This window comes from Melanerpes formicivorus, unplaced genomic scaffold, assembly GCF_026170545.1.
Source record: "Melanerpes formicivorus ecotype bairdi unplaced genomic scaffold, bMelFor1.0.p_v2 SCAF_10, whole genome shotgun sequence".
Taxonomy (NCBI): domain Eukaryota; kingdom Metazoa; phylum Chordata; class Aves; order Piciformes; family Picidae; genus Melanerpes; species Melanerpes formicivorus.
Genome location: NW_027142362.1, coordinates 15,487,418 through 15,513,423, shown reverse-complemented (window position 1 = coordinate 15,513,423; position 26,006 = coordinate 15,487,418). Strand labels below are relative to the sequence as shown.

Here is a 26,006-nt window from a genome sequence, read left to right as displayed (position 1 = left end):
GTGGTGAGGAACACTTTCAGGGTCTGAGCTGGCATAGCATCCTAAGACTAAGAACAGAGGGAAGACCCTCTCAAATTCCAAACAACGTAGGAAGGCACAAGGCCTAGCATTTAGATCCTTCCACAATGAACAGGTAACTGTAAGGGAGGGGAACAGGAGTAGCAGATTCCTTAGGAGTAATGTGTGCTTAAAAACTAACTCCCCTTAAAATATTGAAATGGAGCAGAAATTATTTGTCTGAATTATAGAGTAAAATTGCTAGATTTAAGAAGATAAGCCTGACTCCCTTACCTTTCCCCGCGTCTCTAGCCTTCTGATAATACTGAGCCATGTCAGCTTCATTCATTTCTCACACTTAGAAAGAACAAAACTTTGCATTTATAATGAGAATTCAGAGAGGATCAGACACAAGCTGATCACAGAGTCTTTTAATTTGTGTTTAATTTCCATACTAAGATAGGAATGTTTCTCAGGGAAGTAGAAAATAATTTGGGAAAGAGAAATTCAGCTTGCTTTTGAAGATGCAGGATTGTCTCATAGTTCATCCAAACTTCCTGTGGTGGTGTTTTTTTTTTTTTTTATGGTGGTTTTTGTGGTTTTTTTTTTGGTCCCCACCCCCCTTTTATTATTTTAATGAATATTTCAGCTTTTAATAGGGTTCTCTCTGGTGCAATCAAAGGATGGATTACCACTAGCACGCATGTGGCTGCTGTGCATATCCAGAGAGTGAATGCAGTGTGCTGGCCTTGTGGCCCAGTTTCTCATACATTCTCTATATGACTGATCTGTTTTATTAAGGGATCCTGTTATTTAGTAAGTCTCATGGTCCTCCCTGTATTTCATGACAGTTAGGCTTGCCAAAGGAATTAAGACCAATTTGAAAAGCTTGTGCTACTTCGAATTAAAACCAAATGGAAATACTCAAAAAATGACACACTCTACCAGGATCCTTGGGAGCAAATGTCATCTGGAAAGTACTGCCTGGGGAGTCTGGAACAGGCTCCACAGAGAGGTTGGGGAGTCTGTCCAAATCCACTTGGATGTGTTCCTGGGTGGTGGACTCTAGGTGATCCTGCTTTAGCAGGTCCCTTCTAACCCCTACCATGCTTTGATACTGTGCTTGTTTTAGAGAGGTCAAGAATCATGCCTGTGTTGAGCTGTAAAGGGGTTTATGTCCTGTGGGAGCTGTCATTCCTATTTCCCATCAGTTGGGTGGAGAGTGCATCAAACAGTAGCTGTGTCTGGTCTCTTCAGGCATCCTCAGCAAGCAGAGCTCATTGTTTTTTCAGGTGCACGTCATGCGATCCAATTTACAGGTCTCTTGGGGGTATCATTTCGGGTTGCTGGCTTCTTCACAGGGTAGGTCGCTGGGATGCCGATACTGTGGGCAGAGGAGCGCTTACTGCTCCTGTGCTGCATAGCTGCCCACTATGGCTGTTAGGAGAGGCTTCCACAGCCCCGGAAGCAACTGAAGTGCCATTGTCCAGAGAGTAGCCAGTGAAGCGCGATGGTACTTGTGTGCCGTACCTCTTGGCCTACCATCAGCTGCCGCCTCAATAGCAGTAGGAAGTGAAATGGGGCGAGATAAGGAAGCAGCTATCGCTTGCTCCTGCCTACCTAAAGGGTGGCTGCCGCCCCGTCACCCACGGTGACTCCTGTCGGGTTGGCTCGGCCGGAAACCTGGAGCGGGCCTGCGCCAGGGCTGTCGGCGCTCCCGATTAATAGGAGCTGTGTTCAGTGCACGAGGTTGAACACAGTGAGGTGCGCACAGTGAGTACAGGGCGACACAGTGAGGCGTGCTCCTGCACCGCTTTGGCGACCCGCGGCCGGCAGGCGGCGCCGTGGCCACTCTCCCGGCCGGCGCCGCTCCGCCTCCGGTCAGCTGAGGACGTTCTTCCGGCGCGGCCTGCGGAGCGGCGCGGCTCGGCCCGGCGATGAGGATCGAGAAGTGCTACTTCTGCTCCGGGCCCATCTACCCGGGCCACGGTGTCATGTTCGTGCGCAACGACTGCAAGGTACAGCTTGCCGTTGGGAGGGCGCGGCAGCCGCCTGTCTCTTCCTCCTTCCTCCTCCACGCGGTGTCTGTATTTGTCATGCGGTTTGGTGACTGGCCCAGGGGGCTCTCCGGGGCTGGTGTCTCGCTTCTGGGAAGGGGTGCAGCTGTTTACACGCTTATCAAGCCTCCTGGCGTGGGGAGGTCTCGGGGGGCGGCAGGCCGCGCTTGGAGCTCCCATTGTTTCCGCCCACGGCGGTGTGGCGCCCACGCCCCGGCCGCGCGGACGCTCGTGAGGTGGTGCCTGGTGGCGTCATCAATCCGCGCAGGTGTATTTGCGGTGCGGGAGGCCTTACTTGCATTTGTTGCTGTCATTTGGCAAGTATTGCGGCTGTCAGGAACAGTGTGGGCTGAATTACTTGTTTTCAGATTTTACTAAGAAGTGCGCTTCGAAAAGCAGTATAGAATTGTCATCCTTTAGTTGTCCATACCTGTCAGCGCTTTTGGTTTCAGATTAGTCGCAGGTGATTCTAAAGCTTTGAGCCATCCCGATCGCAGGCAGTGCGTGCTAAAGCTAACTGTTTATGGCCAGCTCATGGTGCTTGTCATGGGTCGAATTTAAATTTGCAACGATCATCCAAAAAAACCAGCTTTATGCCACCTTCAAAATGGAAGTGCTGGCTGGAGCAGAGTATTATGAGGCTTGAAGTTCAGGTTGTAACATGGGGGCTTCTTGGTCTGGTTGCTGCTTTTGGGTTCCGGCTATTGGATGTTTGTTTTTTTTTCTCTGGCAGCCATAGGAGTGGGACTTGGGTAGCATGCTGGGTTTGGTTTTGTGTTTTATGCTGCTTTCTTTTCCTTTCCTGCATTTTACTGCCCTTTTTCTGCAAGTAGGTTAAGCTAAGGTAATTAAAATCTTCTTAACTCTCTACTTCAACAAGCAGTTTTTATGTTACTTTTCCTTTACTTCCATATTGAAGGGAAACGGGCAAGTTAACCCATTCGCGGTGCTTTAACCTGTTACTACAAAAAGTTGTAAGTTGCCGAGATATCTGATGTGACTTATGCAATTGAGGCTGTCATACCAGGATGTGCATAGCACTTTGGGCTTTACATTGTGGTGACAGTTTTGTATATAAAATGTTATGTGTAGTTTCCCAGCCTTTGCTGTACTCCTTTTGCTCCTACAGGGCATTGGAGACCCCAGTGTGAAATGAAGCTTACACAAATAGCTTCCTTCTCATGCTCAGACGTCAAAACTGTATTGCTCGTCTGAGTCACAGGTTTGGGGAATTTAGGTAAATATACATTGATGTAGTTCCATTTACTAGAAAATATTCCCAAGTGCTACTTTAAAAAAACCAACACCCAACCTAACAGATGGCAGGTTGGTTGTGAACAGATAATCTACCAAAGAGCGAAATGACAGATTTGTCTGAGTAAAGGTGCAAAAAATGTGGTAAAAGTGTTTTAAATCTGAAGATTATTACTTTTACCAGGAATTTCATGTTTTCTATTAATTTTAATTAGAAGAAACTGTTAGATAGGAAGGAGAGTGTGGTTGGATCAAAATAAGAGTTTTCCAAAACTCATGAGTAAGGGTTAGTTGATTAGGAGGTGTTGGATGATAGGTTGGACGCGATGATCTTGAAGGTCTCTTCCAACCTGGTCTGGTCTATTCTATTCTATATGTAATTCTGAGTATTCTTAAGTGTCTGCTGTGGGTATTAGACAGCTCAGAATAGGGATGCACAAATTTAGGGATGATTAAGAACTGCAAACAGGGATACAATCCTGTATTCTGCCCCCAGTCTTACTGCCGTCTTGCTGCATATCCTTTTTGACTGCAAAATACCTGTTTGTCAGTTGGATTTGGGACAGTTCGAGATAGAGTTGCTCTTTAGCTTGGTCATTAGTTGCGTAATTTCAATATTAGCAAAACAGAAATTTCAAATATCATAGTATCATAGTATCATTCAGGGTTGGAAGGGACCACAAGGATCATCTAGTGCCAACACCCCTGCCATGGGCAGGGACACCCCACACTAGATCAGGCTGGACAGAGCCTCATCCAGCCTGCTCTTAAACACCCCCAGGGACGGGGCCTCGACCACCTCCCTGGACAACCCATTCCAGGGTTTCACCACTCTCATGGTGAAGAACCTCCTCCTCACATCTAGCCTGAATCTCCCCACCTCCAGCTTCATTCCATTCCCCCTAGTCCTATCACTACCTGAGATCCTGAGAAGTCCTTCCCCAGCCTTCCTGTAGGCCCCCTTCAGATACTAGAAGGCCACAATTAGGTCACCTCGGGGCCTTCTCTTCTGCAGACTGAACAGCCCCAACTCCTTCAGTCTGTCCCCATAGGAGAGGTGCTCCAGCCCTCTGATCATCCTGCTCCAGCCCTCTGATCAATATGGAGGGTAAAGTTTTTTTTGTGCATCCCGAACAACATCTGGATGAACATAAGGTATTTGAACTAAAACTACTGGCATTTGCAAAATGAACATTATTTTTGATGCATACTTTTGTTAGAGAAACTTGGGTGTTTGATGGGGCAGGAGTAGTGTGATTTAACTGTAACTTTATTTTTTTCTTCCCTCCTTCTTCAAGATATTTAGATTCTGCAAATCAAAATGCCACAGAAACTTCAAAAAGAAAAGAAATCCCAGAAAGATGAGATGGACCAAAGCATTCCGGAAAGCAGCAGGCAAAGAATTGACAGTGGTAAGAAGCTGAACTGTTTCATGCTTAGCATTAGCTCACTAAAATGACAGGAATCTAGTCTCTTCCAGTTGCAGACTAGTTAGCTTAGTGTGTAAGCATTTAATTGGATGAGCATGAGGGATAGGGTAAGTGAAGAAAAAAGGGATTGTGGAAGAGCATGTGAGTTTTCTTGAGTGAGCTATTAATTCAGCTTGACTGTATTAGTTCCCATTTCAGCTTCAGTGTGGAAGCCAGTGTATCAGGTGTCTGCACTGATAATAACCTGGTGATTCCCAAGTAGCAAGGCTTTTTATTTTTCTTTTTTCATCTATAAGTCTCCTACCAGTGTATATACATTTGGAAGCTGTATTTCTGCACAAATAACCAGGGTTATCCCAGGAAGTTTCTTCACATAGACACCTTTAGAAGTCTCCTCTAAAGCATGCAATGCATAGGTTAAGTCTTGGCACACAGGAAGTTTTCAAAAACAGCTTCTGAGATCTTAGAAACAATTTAAAGACAATTATTTCAATGGTAAAAATGCTAAACACATTTGGTGGGACAGTCCTTAAATAATTTGGGAATTAATGTATAATGACTTAATTACTTGTTTTTTTGCAGAGTAATAATCTAGTAAGTATTTTGACATAGTGACTTGCTACGTTCTGTGGATGTTCCAAGATGAAGAATGTGATCTTACTTTGTTTTTTAATGTACCTCTGAGAAGTCAGGAGAAGATCTCCATTTTCTCCAGTTAAAATCTCTTCTTCTGTTTCAGTGCCTTTTCACTACCAAGCGGTTAAGCCCATTGTTTCCTGTTTTGGGGTGGAGAGCAATGCTGACACTGTTCTGTGTGTGCTGACTAGCCCACCAGCACCTTGTGATTACAGTGAATTCATGTCGTGCTCTGTCACACTTAGCTAAAAATGAAGACTTTTTTAAGATCAAGAATAGCATTTAGATGTTAGCACACAGTATGCTTCACAGCTTGTATTTTGGGTATTTTACTTGATGCTATCCCATGATGAAACTTAACATTCTTCTGCTAATGGAGCATGGCTTGCAAGTGTGCATGTGCCTTTTCTTGCTATTTTGTGTAGTTTCTTGCATTGGAGCTGTCTTTAACTGAAGAGAAGATTAACAGCTGGTCTAATGGCCAGTGTGGTGCCCATCCACAAGAAGGGCCGGTTGGATGAGCCAGGGAATTACAGGCCTGTCAGCCTGACCTCAGTGCCAGGCAAGATCATGGAACAGGTCATCCTGAGTGCATTAACACAGCACTTAGAGGATGGCCAAGGGATCAGGCTCAGCCAACATGGATTTAGGAAGGGCAGGTCCTGCCTGACCAACCTGATCTCCTTCTACGAGCAGGTGACCCGTCTGGTGGATGTGGGGAAGGCTGTGGATGTAGTTTACCTGGACTTCAGCAAGGCCTTTGACACTGTCCCCCATAGCAAACTCCTGGCCAAGCTGTTAGCCCATGGCTTGGACAGCAGCACTCTGAGCTGGGTTAGGAACTGACTGGATGGCTGAACCCAGAGAGTGGTGGTGAATGGTGTCACATCCAGCTGGCGGCCAGTCAGTAGTGGAGTCCCCCAGGGATCAGTGCTGATCCCCATCCTCTTTAACATCTTTATTGATGATCTGGATGAGGGCATTGAGTCTATCATCAGTAAATTTGCTGATGACACCAAGCTGGGGACAGGAGTTGATCTGCTAGAGGGTAGAGAGGCTTTGCAGAGAGACCTCGACAGGCTGGACAGATGGGCAGAGTCCAACGGCATGAGATTTAACACATCCAAGTGCCGGGTTCTACACACTGGCCACAACAACCCCATGCAGTGCTACAGGCTGGGGTCAGAGTGGCTGGAGAGCAGCCAGGCAGAGAGGGACCTGGGGGTGCTGGTTGATGGTAGGCTGAACATGAGCCTGCAGTGTGCCCAGGTGGCCAGGAGGGCCAATGGCATCCTGGCCTGCATTAAGAACAGTGTGGCCAGCAGGAGCAGGGAGGTCATTCTGCCCCTGTACACTGCACTGGTTAGGCCACACCTCGAGTACTGTGTCCAGTTCTGGGCCCCTCAGTTTAGGAAGGATGTTGACTTGCTGGAACGAGTCCAGAGAAGGGCAACGAAGTTAGTGAGGGGCTTGGAACACAAGCCCTATGAGGAGAGACTGAGGGAGCTGGGGCTGCTTAGCCTGAAGAGGAGGAGACTCAGGGGTGACCTTATCACTCTCTACAACTACCTGAAGGGGGGTTGTAAATGGGCAGAGGTTGGTCTCTTCTCCCAGGCAGCCAGCACCAGAACAAGAGGACACAGTCTCAGGCTGCACCAGGGGAAGTTCAGGCTGGAGGTCAGGAGGAAGTTTTACACGGAGAGAGTGATTGCCCATTGGAATGGGCTGCCTGGGGAGGTGGTGGAGTCGCCGTCACTGGAGGTGTTCAGGAGGAGACTTGGCAGGGTGCTTGGTTACATGGGTTAGTTGATTAGGTGGTGTTGGGTGATAGGTTGGACGCGATGATCTTGAAGGTCTCTTCCAACCTGGTTTATTCTATTCTATTCTAATAACTGCCAATTCATGTCTACATAAAAGAGCCTTTTGGCAGGAAAAAAGTCCTCAGATGAAGTTGATACAAAGCTAAGTGTGCCTAGCAGAAAAAAAGTTAGAAAATTGTTTTTCTGTCTTAAACTCTTAGGGAAAAAATAATGAAAAGTCAAACCTCAGCTGTCCCAACCAGCACAACATTGTCAATGGAAATATGGTGCAATTTTAAGTTATTTTATATTTTGTCAGTATTCTTAGAATGAAATTGTGATTTGTTGCTTGCTAAAACATTTTCAAAGTTGCAGGCTGTTGAGTAGAGCTTACTTGAAATGCATTCAATGCTTTTGACTGTACACATCTTCAGTTTTACCTTCCACCTGTCTAGTCTACTCTGTACTTCCAACTCCACATTGGTCTTCTCTGTTCTTTTTTGTCTTGCTGAAAAGGAAATAGCTGAGGGAGATGTTTTGGTAAATAGTTCTCTTCACATGAATCACTACAGTGTCTGACACTTTTAGGTCAAACACTCCACTCTATTTCCTTATAGTTTAGTAATCTCTAAAGGTTGTTAAAAGTACAGGAACTGAGATTCTGAAAGGAAAAAAAAAATGTTGTAAAATGTTAAATTATATGAGTGAGTGCTATAGGAGGAATGCACTGATCAAAACATGCTTCTGTATATAATCTTTATTTACTTTTTTCTTAATACAGGATAATTCATTTGAGTTTGAAAAGCGTAGAAATGAACCAGTGAAATACCAGAGAGAGTTGTGGAACAAGACTGGTGAGTCATTATAGGAAAAACCCAAGAGATGAACTCTGGAAAGTAACCTTATTACTTTCAGAAGTCTTCTTAGCATGTTTTTTGTAGTGATTGTGTTTGAAATCACTGGAATCATGACCAAATTCATGTGTGGTGGAGGTTTGAGTTGTGAGCAGGTGTGGAAACAGGTTATAAAATGAGGTACAACATTCCTCTAGTGTGAATTCTTATCCTAAAAAACCTTAATGTTTCTCCAGCTTTTTAAGGGGTTCCCAGTGTAAGTCTCTTATGCAGATGCAATTGTTTCTTAGTTCCTGCTCATTCTACTTCAGTTTAATAAATCAGTTGCTGTAAAATGAATGAGTTGCTTATGTAATGAATGAATGACACAAAGGTGGTAATTTGCATCCAGTTTAGAGTGAGAGCCTTTTGTAGTGGTGGTTAATTGTAGAAAATATGTGTAGGCACAAAAGTGGAAGCATAAATAAGTTTAAAGATACAATTTATCATTGGTGGTACACTGAATATTCCTCTGTCCTTCTCTTTGAAGAAGGAATAATTTCCTCTGTATAGTGGAAGAGTTGTCTGATACAGAAGTTTTAGGGAATACTGGTAGTGTTGCTCTGTAAGTTAGCATGTTTTTTCACCTGTAGGTATGTAACCTACATGTAAAACAGCTTCTGCTTTATTTCAGTTGATGCAATGAAGAGAGTGGAGGAAATAAAGCAAAAACGTCAAGCCAGATATATTATGAACAGGTGAGAAATATTTGTCTTATGGGAGATCTCACAAGTCTGTATTAGTCCATCTTTCCAGAGAAATAATGATGCAAAATTTTAAATGGTTCTTTGCTTTTTATGTATGCAGTCATCCAGGTGATGGGGTATGATAATTTGAGTGGGCTCTACTACACTACATCTGTACTTTATTTACTGTTCGATGAAATGTTGGTTTTGGACACTCAGTAGAGGTATTTCCTTATTTGTGATGGGCAGTCTTAAAGGGTTGATATAGTGCATTAAAACAAAAGCATACATCTCCATTTTAAAGGTAATTACATTTAGTTTTCCCCTTCCCCAGATTAAAGAAGAGCAAAGAGTTGCAGAAGGCAGAAGACATCAAAGAAGTCAAACAGAACATTCACCTTCTGCGTGCTCCACATGCAGGTAAGAACTTGGTTTACCTGTTTTGCTCAGGATAACTTGTAATATAACTTGTGTATACATTTTGTTGATGGATATTATTTATTTATTTCATGTGGCCTGGTTTTACAGATCAATAATCCTGTGCCTTTTTCTTACAATTAATTTGTCTGTTGAAGATGGAGGGTAGCTCTTGCCACTAAATGTGAGCAGTATCTTTGCTCTGAATCAAACATACCCTTTTATTTATCTCCTCCTGCTTTTATTCTTTTTTTTTTCCCTATTTGAGTATTTGAAACTGTACTCAATACCTGGTATTCTGTGAAACTGAATGTTTCTTAACCAATACATTGGTCTAAGTCTTCCCTTTGAATTGATTATTTGAAGTCAACAGGCTAAGCTGACTGATATAAAAATACAACATTTAAACTGCTTTTTGAATTTGTTAACTAATTGTAAGAGTGGTGGGGTTTTTGGTAGTTTATAATGGAGCTTACATGAAAATACTGTTTCTTCAGTGTAAGCCTAACATTCTTTACAATATCATGGTAGTTCTACAAATTTTCACCAAAAGCTGTGCCTAGTAGAGATACAATAATGTATTCTTCGTTAATGATCTGAGTTTTCTAGTTGGAGAAAGCTGTTTTTTCCTATGTAATTTTCTGGTTTCTAAACTACCACAAATACTAGCTTGTGTTAGATGATGAAAATAGATTCTAAAGGTTATTTATTTTTTTAAAATACAGTTAATGGAGCAATGGAGAGAAGTTAAAAGCATCTCAATTACTGTTTTATAAAATTGACCAACGATTTAGTCCCCGTGGATGTAGGTGTGATGTATTATTCAGTGTTAACTGGAAGTCTGTTCTATGTTTTCTCTTTCAGTTTGCACTAACTATGGCCTAAGATTGGATAAATTTGAGACAGGGCTTTGTCAGAATGTTTTTAAACCTTGGGTTAATTTGCCCTTTGTTTTTGAAGGAAGAAAAAAGAAAAAAATCAGAATTCAGAAGGATAAAACTGAGTGTCTGTTTCTTTTGTTTGACTTTGTGTTCAGTGAATGATAACACCGCAGCATGTAGTACATCTGTTTGTCAAATGAAAGCTACCTTTCCAGGGTTTTTCTTTGTTCTTTTTGGTAGTGTCACTGTGAGTTAACCCCCAACACAGCATTCAGGAGGGCTTAAATCTATGTAAAAACTGATGTGTGAAGGCCATTGATAGGTTAAAAGTAATGCATTTTTATAGCCCCTTGCAAGGCTGTGCTGGTTACTGCCAGCTGTATCAAAGTTCACCATACTACCTTAAAACATGTTTGACTGCATTTTAGATTTTGCATTAAAAAGGTATCAGCTTTTCTGTTGCATAGTTCTTCAGTAGTTCCAGTAAGTACTTGTAAGGTTGATGAGTTTACCTCTAAACAGCTCTTTAAGCAATATATTTAGCCTGTTTAACCTAGAATAGGTGCAGATATTGCTGAAAGAAGAACAGTTGTTTTTGGTTTAGAGAGACATTTCACATTTAATTTTCCCTTTTCTTTGAAGGCACACCAAAACAGCTGGAGGACAAGATGGTGCAGAAGCTACAAGAGGATGTGACTATGGAAGAAGATTCTTAAAATGCTTTTACTTTCTATTTATATCTCTTCAGCAGTTAACAGTTCCATACTGCCTCACCTGACATCATTCAGAACTGTGTTTATAGTCAAAGAAAAGTACATTTCAATGTCTGATGGTTGTTTGCAGTTTGAATGATTTTTGGCTTTATTAAAAAAAATAAGAAAATGGGCAGTACTTAAAATTATGTAATTGGAGAAAACCTTGTCAGCAGGATAACAGAATAAAGCATATTGTTTTGAGATATTATGTGCTCCTGAGACAGTTACGCTCTTTCTTTCTTTCTGGATAACTTTTCTGTCATAATTTGAGCAATAAAAGATGTTGGCCTCAAGCTTTTCTTATTTAGTCTGTTCTTTTGTAGTGGTAAAAAGGGATAAAAAAATCTGCCTTAATGGTTACAGAGTGGGGCAGGCTGTAGTATTCTTCATCAAACTGCTGTGGTCCAGGCCTGTTTTTACACTTATCACTGGTTATTTTTTCAGTTTGCTCTGAATGTATATAGTATTTGTTTTATCTCATTTTAGAGTCAGCTTGCCCAGGATTACATTGCAGTTGACATCTAAGCCTGGCAAAGCTAACATTGATATACTTACTGCTGTTGGGGAAAATAGTAATGGTGATAGCATCCAGTCTGAAGTCAGACCTGCCATCTTCCTGACTTACTGAAATTCAAATCTGACATGTAATCAGGCTGATTGAGGTGCTCAATAAATCACACTTTTGACTGTTTTTACTTAACACTTGAAGCATTGTGATAGAAAAGGAGGTCATGTTAAAGCACAGATACTTTGTGTATTGTGGTGGTGTCCTGGCTTAACATAGCCTGCTCTCACAAGCCCTACCGCTACCCATATGGACAGGAGGGCAAGTGACACCCAAAAACCCAACTCTGAGTTGAGATAGAGTTTTACTGGAAATGAGATAACACAGTGCTAAATTACCTTAGCCTGTGTGCAGAAAAGCATAGCAAAATGCAGAAGCAGCAGCAGAAGCCAGTGATGAAATGGTTCCCTCACCCAAGCACACAGAATCCCCCCGCAGTGGAAAGGACCCAACACCCCAAATACGGAAACCAGAGGCAGCAACTGGAACAGGAAGCCTCCTGTGTAACAATCTGAACTTCCAGCCCCATGATACTTTACTCAAGTGAGTACTTCAATTTTGAAGCTGGCATGTGGGCAGCATGGTATTGAGGATCAGCAGTAGATACAACTCAGCCCATGGCAGGTGGTATTTATTCAATCTGTTATCTGTACTAAAATAAAACCTGTTCTTAAAAAATATTAGCAGTTTATCCTGAGAAAAGTCTTTCGAAGGCATTTGAAATAGTACTTAGTTGTCAGTGCTAGTTATCCTGAAAAATACTGATCTGTAGTTCTGTTCCAGACTGGAATATGTGCTATATCAAGCACTGGAAAACATCCTCAGACCTACCATCTACCTGTGTGTTGTGTACTTCAGAAGAGTCATATCTGAACATAAGAGACAATGAGGAGTGTGTGAAATAAACAGCTGTTGTAGTCAGTCTTTCATCCTGATTCATGAATTATGTTTAGATATTTTAGAGAGATAATAACTGAATTCTAGGAATACAAATATGTGATTCCTTCATATTGTTCCTGAAATTAAAATCTTTCTATAGCTAAAAATTTGCTGGTAAGTATTTTAGATGTACAGTACCATAAACTAATATAAATATCTCAAAAGTATATTGTAATTTGGCCAGGAGAAATGTCAATGTGTTGAGATCACTTAAGATGCTGCAGTGTAGTCCTTGGACATAATGAAGGCAGATCTTCACAGAATGTTAATTAGTGTGCTTATGTGTGACTGTACAAGTTAATATTTCAACTAGGGAAATAAATCTGTTTTGTTTGTTGGTTTTGTGCTGCTTTGTTGTTGTTGCCTTTTTTGTTTTCTTGTTGCCTGTTTTAACATAGTATATTTGATGTACTTAATCCTTGAAATGAGATACATTAAAAAAAAAAATCTTGTTTGGATTTTGATTTTTTTTTTTGTTTGGATTCTTGTTTGGATTTTTTTTTAAAGCTGAGTTTTAAGGATGCAATGTGTAAGGAATGCCAAGTTTTAATTTCCCCCCAAAATTGTAAAGCAAATCTGTGCAAAAGAGGGAAAGCTGATGGATCCCATTGTATGCTATGTAGTTTTTATATCCAGTGTCACTTCATGTCCTTTTTTTTAGCATTAAATGATTTCTATTATGAAAGATCTGTGGGTTTTCTGTCCACATACGTGTAATTGAACTGCAGTGCTTGTTTGTGTGCTTCATGAAAGTGTCTCTGTGGGATTGTTAACCCTTTCCTATGAAGGTCTGTAAAAGAAGTAGTTGTGTAGCAGCTGGGAAGAGCCATTTGGGGCTTATGCTGCAACCATAAATCCTAAGTGTCCTGCCAGTTGTATGAGTCACTCTACCTGTACTACATTAGAGCCTGTGTAACAGTGTAATGCAAGCAAGAGCCTTTAAAGTTAGTTCTGAAGTTGCCTATCGTGCAGGTGTGCTGTTCCATTGAGAAGCAGAGACTTGTAGTATGTAGGAGGTAGTTGACTTTAACAGTTTGTCATGAGTAACATGCTTACAGCACATGTTCTGAAGGTGCTTTTGTGATATTTTAGTTCAATTTTATTTTTTAATTTAATTGCTATGGTGTCCTGTTCTTTAGTCTGTGTCAGAACAGAACGCTGCTGAGATTGCACATGGTAAAAGGGGAACAATTGCAGCTGAAGAACACGGTGCTGATGTTCCTCCATCTTACACTTCTCTGCATAAACACACTACATGCAGAGGTCTTCCTGAGAAGCTGCAGAGGAGTGGTGGTTTTCTTTTTCTTACTTTTAGGGGTTGTCTATGGCTTTTACTTAAAGATGGTTTGGTGAAGAGCTGTTACTTTTTTGCTTGCTTAGGATGAAGATTTTCAACTAAACCAAATCTCACTGAGAGTTCCTTTAGATTACTAACGCTGTGTACAAGACTTGAAGAGAAAATGCCCCACTGAGCAGTATTCTGGTGGTTGTGGATAAATACTTCTAAATTTCAGACGTAAATGTATTCTGCTTTCAGCTTGAATAGCTTTGGCTCAGACACTGGCTTGTGGAGGAGTGCAGTGTAGGGCAAACAGGGAGGTCTTGTCTGCCTCCTGCCTGTGGGTCTGAGCAGTGCATTGTCCTCTGGGGAAGCAGGACCTGCCATCACCTCTCAATAGCAGGCCTGTGGCTCTGTGAGGTTAAGCACTGAAGTACATCCCCAGAGATACTTTTTTACACCTTTCACAAAGTTCCACTCTTTCAGAATGCGATTATCATAAAAACTATGCAAACCCTGACTGCTCAGGGGTGGTCTGTGTGGAAGGAGTGGCCTGGGAAGCCTGCAGCCTGTGCTGTGTTGATGCCACCTTAGAAATAACATTTGCTTTAGATGTGGGATGCTAAGGTGGTGAGAGAAGGAAAGAAGTGTTATTCATTTCTCTGTATCAAGCTGTGAATAAAATACATGTCTATTGCCCAAGGTGGAGGAGTAGCCATGAGGGGTTCCTGAGAGAAGAGCCCTGACACACATGCTGTGCTCTGTGGAGAGCCTGAGATTCCTCTCTGGGCCGGCACTCTTGCTAAGGTAGTTTCTGTATTTCCATACAGAATAAGTCCTGGAGGTACTTTGCCTTTGCTCATGGTTTGTTTTTGCAATCCAATTCTTGTTGCTTCATTTTTTTTTCTGTGAAGACTTTTGTTTTCTTGTCAGATTTTGATCCTGTGGGAATTACTGGAAAAATGAACTGGTGGGCGATGGTGGGTTTTTTGTTTTGCTTGTTTAGTTTCTTTTGATGAAAACAAGCAAAACCATTCTCAGGCTTCCCTTTAAGTTGTTCCTTTGCAAGTGCTGACTAATCCAGTGCTGAAAAGTGAAAATGACTGCTTTCTGTGTGATTATGTGCAGATTTTCTTCACAGGAAATTGGGCCTTCCCATAGTTTTGAAAGATCCAACTCTTTTACTCAGAGATCTTCTTGAGAAATTCTTACTTTTAGAGTAACAGCATGATAGAGCCAGGAACATGCATGAGATCTGCCCTGTTGTGAAACAAAGAAACATAAATCAGTTCAGTATGTTGACATGGTTGTATGTGTCAATGGCTGGAAAAGCAATATAGACAGCTGCTAATAGATCCAAAGGCTGATCTCCCAGGAGACAATATTTCAACCTCCAGATTGTTCAATTCCTCAATTACTGTTCTGGCCTCAAAAATTCAATCTTCTTCACCAGCCTAACTTATTTATGGGTTGCACTGAACTGCGACCAGGGAGAGCAGAAAGCTGAAATAAATCAACCGCTGATAAAATTGTTTAAGTCTGCTTTTCGTCTGTCTATTTTTAGATCTCAATTTTAAAAGACCTTATACAGAGCAATGACTATGATTACTTCTTTTTTTTTTTTTAATTACTAATCAGTTTTTGGTGGTGTTTGCTAAATGCAAGGAATTTTTTTTCCTAATTGACCTTACTATAGCCATAGCATTTGGAACAAGCACCAGTACTTGAGACCAAGTAGCAACAGTGGGAGAAATAGGGATTTGTGGAACTAGCTGATTTGGAAGACATTCTTTGCATGTTTTGATTGTATGGTTTGGTTTGGTTGGTTTTTTTTTTCCCCACTTAGGTTTTTCATTTTATATTTATTGGTTAAAGCACTTGCTTCACCTTGAAAAAGTACTCAAAGAGCATTTTTTTATTATGTGTGTGTGTGCATATATATATATATATATATGGCAGGAAAGTTATGTAGCAAGTTAAAAAGCTCTATATATGCTCTTGCTCTACAAGCAGTGTGATTAGTGATGTTGTCACAGTGCAGGGAACTAACTCCTGAATGGGAATAGATGTGTTATTTGTAAGGCAATAATATTGTTCATCTACAACCTATCACATGGAATCCAGGCAAGGGTCTCTGCATAACTAAAACAGAAATTACTGTTTACAGTTATATAAGCTGTTTTCTGTAAGGCTGCACTCTACACAAAACTTGCTGATTAAGAGAATTGCTTTGGTAATCTACTTTGACTGAAGTGATTACTGAGTGAAGAGTCTGAGAGATTTCTTGGTACTTGCAAAATAAAAAGCTGTCAGAATTTCTCTCTTGTGTCGAAGCCACCATTGCTTACAGTACCTCTGTTTATGCAAGATGCTGTCAATGGTAATGTTTTAATTCTTCTAGCCACACTGCAGAAACTGACTCTAAAAACAGAAGTGGGAGAGTGGTGGAAAGACTAAACAGTTTAGTACAACCATTGTCTGCTGTTCCCAGCACTCAGCAAGTTTGGATTGCACTTCAAGTCACCATGTATTTAGGCTTTACATACTCCCTGACACAAAACTTGAGGACACAGTAATACAAGCTATACAGGTTTGGCTTGACTCGTAAAGGCTGCAGATGTGTATCCATTAGTCTTCAGACTCAGCTGTGAAGACAGCTTTTTCTTCTAGCAGGCCTAACAAACTGATGGTGGGTTTGGAAGTCAGAAAGAACCAGCCAAGCTGGCCCCCTGGGCTGCTTCTGTCTTCTCTCTTTGGTTAGTTGTGCCTATGTACAGATGGAAAGTCGTTTAAGGTTAACTTGATTAGCTCCACCCAGCTTATGAAAAATCTCTGGGGAAAATCTTTCTTTTGAAATGGAAGACACAGATAACATAATGTGATCCTAATTCATGTGAGATATTTAGAAAGAAGTAGCATTTATCCTTGAGCTAGGAATGAATTTAGAAAGCATGATCTAATCCAGATTCTTTAGGACATGGCCTTGCTACTGCTTGGGATGCCTTATAGAGAGGATCTCCAGGATATCTGGGGAATACTGTGATGCTGCTTTTAAAGAACGTGTATTATTCTGCATAGATGTCTACCTCCCTGTCTGGTGTTGACTTGGGAGGAGATTGTATGCCAGATGTTGTCACTGGCACTGTCAGAAAGGCGCAATACAAAGGTGACAGGAAGCATTCTTCACTTTTCACAGCTGATATAGATCCATTTGTTTTGAAAGGGAAGGATATATGTCTCTGAAAATTGCTTTTACTGGCTGTTGAAGGCTTTCTACAGCAAATATATAGAGTTCAGGCTCTGCTTAAAAAGGTATAGCTGAAAATGCAGGAGGCATTCTCAGGTGAAACTGAAGGTGCTTGAGCTGGGCGAAAACATGTAGGCTTCTAATAACAAATTTAACTACTCCCACTTTGGATAGGAAAATATTGTCAGGAGGCAGACTTTTCCAGTCATCGTCATAGTTGGCACCTCACTCAGTTCAGTTTATTTCTTATTGTATCATATGTAATAATATACATGAACCCAGTCATATGAGGAACAACCTAACTGTACTCTGCCTTCTAAGGATATGCCAATTTTTGCTTAACTACTTCTCCTAGGCTGTGTATTTTTGCTTGGCAGTCATTTAAACCTGCTTTCATTACCTGAGTTTCATCTGTTTGACCAAAATTTGTCAACAGTTTTTCACATTTTGTGACAATTGAGTTGAGACCAGTTTTAGAAACCTTTAAAGCCTTTAGACCAAGAGAAACTTTCATGCTGGTTCATATGTGAAGTCCATTTAACTTACTAAAACCAATGGTGGCCGCTATGACAGATCCTAGCAGGGAAGCATAACAAAGAATGCATCTGAGTGACCTTTTCCATGGTTTATCTTCCCAAATTCAAACAGTCAGTAATTTAGTAATTACTTTGGAATTTCTTCATTTCAAATGTTGGTTTAATTTCTCAGCTTTAATGTGGTGATGAATACTCCTGTTTAATTGCTTGCTGTGAAGAAGGACTCATTCGTGATTTGGGTTTGATACCATTGAGTTTTCTGTATTTCTGGTATTGCAAGAAGCTGAATAATCACTGTGATCCTCTCTACAGTGTTTGCAGTGTTGAAAGCCACCACTTACCTGTTTTCTGAACCAAAGGACTCTAATCTGTTGCCCTGTTCTGTAGGAAGGCATACTCCTCTGAGAATCTTTGTTGCCCTTCCTTATGCCTACTCTTCTTGATGAGAAACTCTTGCAGTATTCAAGATATGGATATGCCCTGCCTGTCTACACTGTTGCCCTTGTGTTTTTCTTTTATAATGAACTGTCTTTCCAACCAATACTCCTAGTTTTTTCCCATGTATGTTTGAAGAAAGAAAATAAATGTCACTCTTCACATTTCTTTTGTTTTAGAATTTCCCAGGTCACTTATTCTAAAGCTTTAGTGAGCAGACAAGTCCTCGGCTACCTGAATACATTGGACATCACAGTTTGGACTTTGCTTTTAAGAGAAGTAGGATAGACAACATTATAAAAAAGTAAACAGACACACACACAAAAATCTGCAAAGGGATTAAATTCTGTCAAAAATGGTCTCAACAGATGGGCATCTGCTGCTCTTAACAAGCCAAGAATATAACCTTGAATGCTCTTCATTCTTGAGAATTGTGACTTGCAAGTGAGTGGTGCTGCTACCTTAAATGCTTGAGTGCAGTAGATCACAGGTGCAGCAAAGTGTTTGCTGCTGTGGAGTTTTATGAATAATTTACTATTTAGAAGTGAATTCTGACATCCTAAATACATCCTTAACACATCCATTTCCTTTCCTACACATTACATGCAATAGATGAGCAGCGAGCAGATAGCTACAAGTCAGCAGGTGTGAATTTTATTCCTGGCTTTGCTTCTTCAATTATTTTATTCAACATGTTCAATTGTTCTGAGTTCTGACTAAAAATGGTCTCCTTGATCCTATTCCCTCTTTTCCAAATTTTCCATGCATACTAAAGGTCTGAAGTGGGACCTGTCCCAGCAATCAATTGTAATTTTATTTTAGGAACCTAGAAGGATATTTTTAATACCATTTCAGTTTTAGTTTCCTAGCTCTGCAACAAACAGAATTCCTTTCTTCCATCCTTTCCACCTTTCCATCATGGCTTGCTTTTTTTTTTTCTTTTTTGATAGGTTTGCATCACTGGCCTCTGGGGCCAGGTTCAATCATGAAGCAGTTTTACTGGTTGCTGTGTAACCCACATGGGACTGTTAGGCTCGAGGTGAGGAGAAAGTTCTTCATCGAGAGAGTCATTCGTCATTGGAATGGGCTGCCCAGGGAGGTGGTGGAGTCACCATCCCTGGAGGTGTTCAAGAGGGGATTGGACGTGGCACTTGGTGCCATGGTCTAGTCATGAGGTCTGTGGTGACAGGTTGGACTGGATGATCTTTGAGGTCTCTTCCAACCTTAGTGATATTGTGATACTGTAATATCTGTGCCTGACAGAAATCAGTATAATACAGATCAGATGTGGTGTCAGCCAACAAGAAGTTGACTGGTGTTTTACTAGGTTAATGCCTTTGGCATGGGGCATCTTGCTCACTTTTACTTATTGTAATGAAATTCTAGTCATTTTATAACTGTTAACATTTTGCATTTTATGTGATTCTTCCATTAAGTCTCAATTCAGAAGCTCTTTCTGTTTATGTGATTTAGAAATCCTGATAGACCAGCACAAATATAGCACTGAAATCTACACTTATTAACACTAGGGGGACAGGACAAAAGAGCTGAAATATTGCTATCTACTCACTGAGGCTATAGTCACATGAATTTTGTGTTTCCATGTTTGCAGATTTGATAATTTATAGCATGAAATCCAGTATTTTAAAGTAATTGAAAACTTTTTTCCTTAGCCCCCACTCTTACAAAGAATGTGTCTCAGCCAATTATGTATGGCTTAAAGATATGATGTCTTATTCAGTCTGCAGACAAGCAAACCAGATTTTCCCTATTTTAAGTCCCATTTTGATTCTGAAACTTGGGTTAATCAGAATCAAACCTGGCAACTCTTCAGTTTGTTGATCACAGCAATGTTTGATATCCTTTCATTGCCCCAAAATAGTCCTTACTACCTGACAACCCTGAAGGTTTTTAAGCTGAAGTTGTTATTGATGATGAAAATGTTTCTGGCATATTGAATCAGAGAAACAGTCTTTAACTGAATGAATATATATATATTATATATACTAACTATACTAACTATAATTTCATAGGTAATTCTCAAAATGCCTCATTGCCTCTTTAAAACAAAACAACGAAGGACCTGCTAATTGGTGTCAGAAAACAGTGGAAAATTATGAGGGAGAAAAAAAGCCCTTGGCTGAAATCAGATTTCTATGGCCAGTGTTTTAGAAACTTGATCTGCTTGAGCCACTGCAGCCTGAAGGAAACAAGTATCTTTCTTGAAAACTTAATGATGGATCGCAGATAATCAGTAACCTAGGGCATACTCCTGAGGATACAGAAAATGCAGTCAGAAAAGCTATAAAAACTTGAAATGAATCTCAGCCTCTACTCATTAGCATTCAAAGCCCTACCCAGTCATGAAAACGTCTTTTTGCTTTGCTCTCCTCAGCAATGTATTTATTAAATGGTAGAAATTTGGTACAGAAGTTAAAACCTGAGGAAGGTGTTGAGTGTATTGTGATTCAGCTACCTGGCAAAAGAGTTTGCTTTGGCAGCCCCCAGACTGATCTCATGAAATATTCCCGGGGAAAGGAAATTTCTTTCCAGAACTTTCCCCCTTTGGTGTGACCATCTGTCTCTATACAGCCATTTGGGCAAAGATATAAATTGCAAACAGGAAATTGCCCTGTTGCCAGACTAGCTGCAGAATATGCACTGACACTCTGTTCACTCATGAGGACTTAGTGCCAGGGTTCTCTGCTATGGATAAAAAACTGTATCATTTTTTCCCTTTCCTATTAGTGTTAGATCATAAAGTAAATCCTGCTTGTTTTACTTTATGAAGTAGTACCAAAGGATTTTGGTTGGGGTCCACATGAAGAACAAGCAGGATTTGGCATTCTGTGTACTTTGAAAATGAAACAGAGGTAAATGTTATCAGAAGCTTTAATTTATTGATGCTATTTCAGCTTTTTTGCTTGTTTTGTGATCTGAATCTTTTCTGCTTAATACATATTTAAAGATGCTCAGGTAGTTTCAGAAAAATCACTCAAAGTTCTGTAAGTGGAAAGTAAGAAAGTTGTGTGTGTAGGACCTTAATCTAGCAAAGACTTGAAATAAACTACACAAGTACTTCTTCCTCCCTAAAGTTAGGCACATATTTCAGTGCTTTGCTTAATTTGGGACTTAACATAGAGCACATCCTAGATTCTATGCAATGGGTTAGTGGAAGAAGTTCTGTCAGAACAGACCTAAACAAAACCTTTCTTTCTTTTCACCTACCTCAGTTTTTTAGTTTTTTGGGGTTACCAATTTGTAATTAAGGACTGATTTTTGAATGCTAAGTGGAATCTGTTTTGATTGTTCTCCTCTAATTTAGTTGCATTTATAGTACTTTGGAAGGATCCTCTGAGGAAAACTGGCTTTCCTGAGGAGGGAATGCATGGAATCTGAGCGTGCAGAGTCCCAGGAGCACAGAACACAAGTGGGCAGGGAGATCAGGGAAGATAGAATGTAATTTATTCAAATCCTTCAGAATACATGGCCCTAAGCTGAGAACCAGAGTGGCCTGGTTAATCCCAGAACCTTGCAGGGACTGTTAGTTTTCAGAAGCTAATTTAAGAATCCTGAAGATCAGTAGTAATCTTGGGTGGAGCCAGGGGGCAAGCCAGGGACAGGGGACAAAGCACTGATTCCTTGAGCACTAGAGGTGTGGGGTTTCTATGCAATGGGCGTTCTTTGCTGCTGTTATATTCCTATCTGTAAATTTAAAGCTAAATATGTCACAAGGATAGTCTGTCTTGAATGTTTTGTGCCTTGGGCTACAAAGAAGCAAACTGGATCCGAGGGCATCCCTTATTCAAGGGAGACCAACTTTGCAGCAGCTTTTGTGTTGTAATATAGTGTTGTTGCCAGGGTCAGCATTTGTTGTTGTATAGGTGTCCGATCACCATGAGCACAGCTTCCAGGACAAGATGTAAGCAGACGAGGATGTTTATTATATTTTACAGCAAAGTTATATAGTCAAAACAATATTTTAACACATCCAACCAAATTCTGCCCAGTTTCTTCTCCTCAGTCACAAGATGTTTACATTCTTTTCCAAGTCAAAGACTAAACACAGCCTTCCAAAGCTATCCAAAACCACCCTTCTCCTACACTTTTGTCCATTCTACACAACAGCTAGAGAAACAACTTTCAATAAATTTCTCTTGTACTTTCTTATTGCCCTGCAGCTGTTTGCTCCAGCCATCACCATTGTCCTTCACAGCTACCTGCTGCAGCTCTTTGCATACCTGTTCCCTGTCTCCTCGCATGGCAGTGTTTGATCCTTTCTTAGTCCATAGGCACATGTCTTGGGAAATAATAATGCACAATCAATACTGCATTTTGAAAGATGCATATAAAAAGTGCTCAAGTCAAACCCAAGTCTGTGATTCTTGACCTGAATTTTTTGTTCCAAGGAAGTATATTAACTTCCTGAATGAACTAAAATGACCTAAAATGGCATGATGTGGTTTTGCCTTGGGGCAAGGACACAGTGCTCTACTTTGTATCTCTACATTTGGCTCTTAGTTATCTCACTTATCAGCAGTCCAGAAGTCTTTATGGGGGCATAGGTAATAAATCCCATATGGTAACTTTCTTACTGTTGTTGCATGGTGCATGGGTGATTTAATGCTGCTCTTGGATTGTGACAGACAACAGCAGAAAACATAAGGCCCCAAGAGCTAGATGTGACAATTGCCCTGGTGCTCATTGCCTATAGTTCCAGACAGAGGGGAGATTTGACAGACGGTTTAAGTGCTGAAATATGTAATGCATTTTTAGTGGTGTTATGGGAATTTTTCACATTGTGTTTAGGTGCTTGTCCATCATGAGGGATACTGATTGTTTATTAAAAATGTGAACAACCAAAGGCATAATTTCATGTAGGCTGATAATAAGGAAGTTCAGTGTTTGTAAGATGCTGGTATTTTAAACACTTTTGACTAACATTGAACAAACTCACAAACAAGAAATTATTGACTCTGTTTTTCACATCCATTTTTGAGATACTTCTTTTGAGTTATCCTGATTTGATCCCTGATGTTCCCTAGTCTTTTAGTTTCAGCCTGTCTTCCCTGAATATTGATAGTGACAAATGGAAACAGAAGATCCAATTACTTGATCTTTTTACACATGCTTTCACTTTTAGCAAAGCAGCAAGGTGCAAAATCAGAGCATGTTTAAAGCAGCGTCAGTCCTCATTTTTAGTTGTGGTACGTTGCCTCTGTAAGAAACAGCTGACATGGTATGTACAGCATAACTACTTGAATGAAATCTGTCTACTACATCATTTAATTCTCAGTGCCTGGATGTTTAGGATGAAGAGCCATTTTTCTGGTTGAAATGGCTTTTCAGCCTCATTAGTAGAGAAATGGAAAACCGATAAAGAGATTCTACAGGTTCTGCAATATACCAGAGATGCAAGGTTGTTATCTTTATCCTTCAACAAATTATTCCCACTCCCTTCTATATGAGAGATGCATTTATTCTTTCATCTGTGTCTTATTGATCCCACACTTATCACGCTTTTCATTTTGTTTGTTACCAGATCTACACCAGTCTGATCTTGTGGTATCACATTTGAACTGCATCATTGTCTTGCCATCTGTTAAAACCTTATGTCTGCTGAGCACTGTTTGAGAGGGCTGCCAATTGCTAGCCAAGTCAAGAGAAGGTAACAGATTTTTAATTATGCAGACAGGATGGGGGTGGTGGGGGACAGAACAGTGAGTGGTGATTGCTCAGACAGTGGTTGTCTCTCAAACAACCTGTTAACAGCATGAGATCTACCAGAAGTGGCTAATGCTGTGCATGGGTAACAGCTCTTTGAAGATAAGGGAAGTGGACTTCCTGGGGAGGGCTGTGATTGATGGGTGCCCAGCTGTGTGGCAAAAGTGGGCACAGAATTAATTTAGTCACAGGTTTGGTACTGGGAAGAAGCTGAAAGCTCCCTGTAGTCTGCATTCTGACCCAATGTGTGCTGAACCTACATCTTCTTGCTTTGATAAATGAGAAGGCCCGTATAAATAATTGCTTCCCCTATTTCCATTGATTAGTATTCAGAAAGGGCCACTTTGGCGCTGAAAATGAGGAGATTAGGTGTTGGATGCATATAATCTTTAGCCCATTTTGCACCAACAGGTTGCTGGATGCTCCCCGAGCCATTCTCCACATTTCAACGAAGGATATGGGAGAGAAGAGGCATTAGAAGCTCAGAGCAGGTCTGTTTGTCTGGGACAGAGTACCCCAGGCTTTAAGAGAATCTTGTTCTGCTTTGTTCTCTTTCTCTGTACAAAGGATTAAGAACATCTATGACAGCACTAAATTGAAGATCAAAGAGCAGAGTCTGTTTGCAGGGGTCATGATTGCATAATTAAAGACTAGTCTGGAGGTGGAGCATGGAGGATTTATTGCTCCCTTAGAATTACTGTGTGTAAATTTGGCATAGAATGGATTTATTTAGGAATTAAAAAGGAGGGAAAGCCATCTCTAGTCAGCAAGGCTGCCTGAAGATGTCATGCTGGGTCCTCTGAGAGCATTGCTAATGCTGCCTGTTTTTAGGACCCTAGGACTGGGACAGGACTGGGGAGCCTTAAATTACAGGAAAATGATAAATGCTCACTACCATACACTGGGGTTGGGAAAGAGGGATTGCTTTCCTTCTGGCTTCTGAAGCATGACTATTACTCAGGTGGGACTGACATTTCAGCATTAGATTAGATTTATAGGCTGGAGCCTTTCACAAGTCCTAAACTATCCTGGCTATTTCATCCTTAGCTGTCCTCACTGGAGTGTTTTTAATCAGGGGTTTCTTTTCCTAAAGAACTTGCACTTGTACCCTGACATCATGGAACACAGTTAAAAAATGTCAGGGAAGTCGGTGTTTGAATTTCCCTTTCATGTCAATTCTGCCTTTCTGCCATTTCTGCTATTGAATGAAGCTGTAAATGAGCTTTCTTTGCTGCCTGGGCTTGTGGGATGGCTGCAGGTGCTCTCTGAATGCCTGGTGGGTGCTGCCTGCCCTGGACTTCCCCTAAACAGGAGAGAGAAGCCTGATTTCTCACACACTGAGACAGCTGCTGGAGGTGTGGGTATAGACCTCTGTCCCAAAATGCAGTCAGTTGCCTGCACTTGTCAGTGCAACCTATAAAGGGCTTGTATGCTGCCCATGTGTTGGCTTCTGTGTTATGAGGCTTCATTCTCAGTAGCAGTTTGTTGTGCAGTACTCCATCCCAGAGGTATTTACTATGAATGTTGTTGACTCAGTCTAATGACTGGTTAAAATAAGGGCAAGAAAAAAATATCCTTTTGTCTGGATTTCCCCCCCACCGTGCCCTTCACTAGACTGTACTCATTTGTGTTATGGCTTCAGATATTTTCTTTTCCATGATGTAAATATAGTCAATTAAATAAAAAGCTTATGGAAATTTTATTTGCTGAGTCATCAGATTTCTAGTCTTGCTCAAGAGCTCTACTGTCAGAACCAGGCTTCATGTGTTTCAGATTCCCAGATTGTTACTGAAATGTTTATTGGGCAGCTGAGCACTTCTTTGCAGTGCTACTGAGATAGGAATTTGCTTGCTAATTCTTTCTTGGCTGACCCAAAGATAGCTTGTGGAAGAAATTTGAATAGAATTGGGGGAGTTGATTGTTTTGGCACTTCTTTTGGTTTTCTATGCAAGACAGTTGGAAAGGCATTGCAAATGAAAGCTTCTGAGTCAGCAGAGAGCCAGCCAGGATAGGAATTAGAATGAACAGTACAAATTTTTGACAAAGCCAAATGAATCTATAACTATACCCATTTAAGCTAACAAACCTTTTCATAAGTATTCATGCCATGTCCTGCTGTGATGCTAGCAAACACCATTGTTGTTGAATTAAATAGAGGAGAATTTGCATAGCTGCTGGTGATGTACAGGATAAACAATTTAGGTGAATGAATGTGGAGAAGGAGAATTTAAAGGTGTCCTGAAATAATTCTGATGAATTTTGACTTGTAGCCAAAATATGTGATGCACTTCTGAAAGTGGGGAAGTGCAAATATGACAGGTCTGATTGACTGTCTTGGCTGTACTTTTATCTGTGTTACTAATGTGAAGAAGTTTCAAATGACTTGTGTTCAAGAGATTTGACTCTTTTGTAGAGTGACCTGTACAGGATAATACAAAGGCTTAGAATTTTGTCTTCATAACTAATTAGAACCTTT

At 40.8% G+C, this 26,006-nt stretch overlaps 1 protein-coding gene across 1 annotated transcript; it reads left to right on the top strand.

Annotated features, from left to right (window-relative positions):
- The first annotated feature begins 1,883 nt into the window (after nt 1-1,883).
- On the top strand, nt 1,884-11,098 carry RSL24D1 (ribosomal L24 domain containing 1). Its single transcript, XM_068143880.1, has 6 exons — nt 1,884-2,015; nt 4,607-4,720; nt 7,955-8,027; nt 8,701-8,764; nt 9,087-9,172; nt 10,693-11,098. The coding sequence occupies exons 1-6, from the start codon at nt 1,935-1,937 to the stop codon at nt 10,764-10,766; spliced, it is 492 nt and encodes a 163-aa protein (XP_067999981.1). The 5' UTR covers nt 1,884-1,934; the 3' UTR covers nt 10,767-11,098.
- Nucleotides 11,099-26,006: the final 14,908 nt, after the last annotated feature.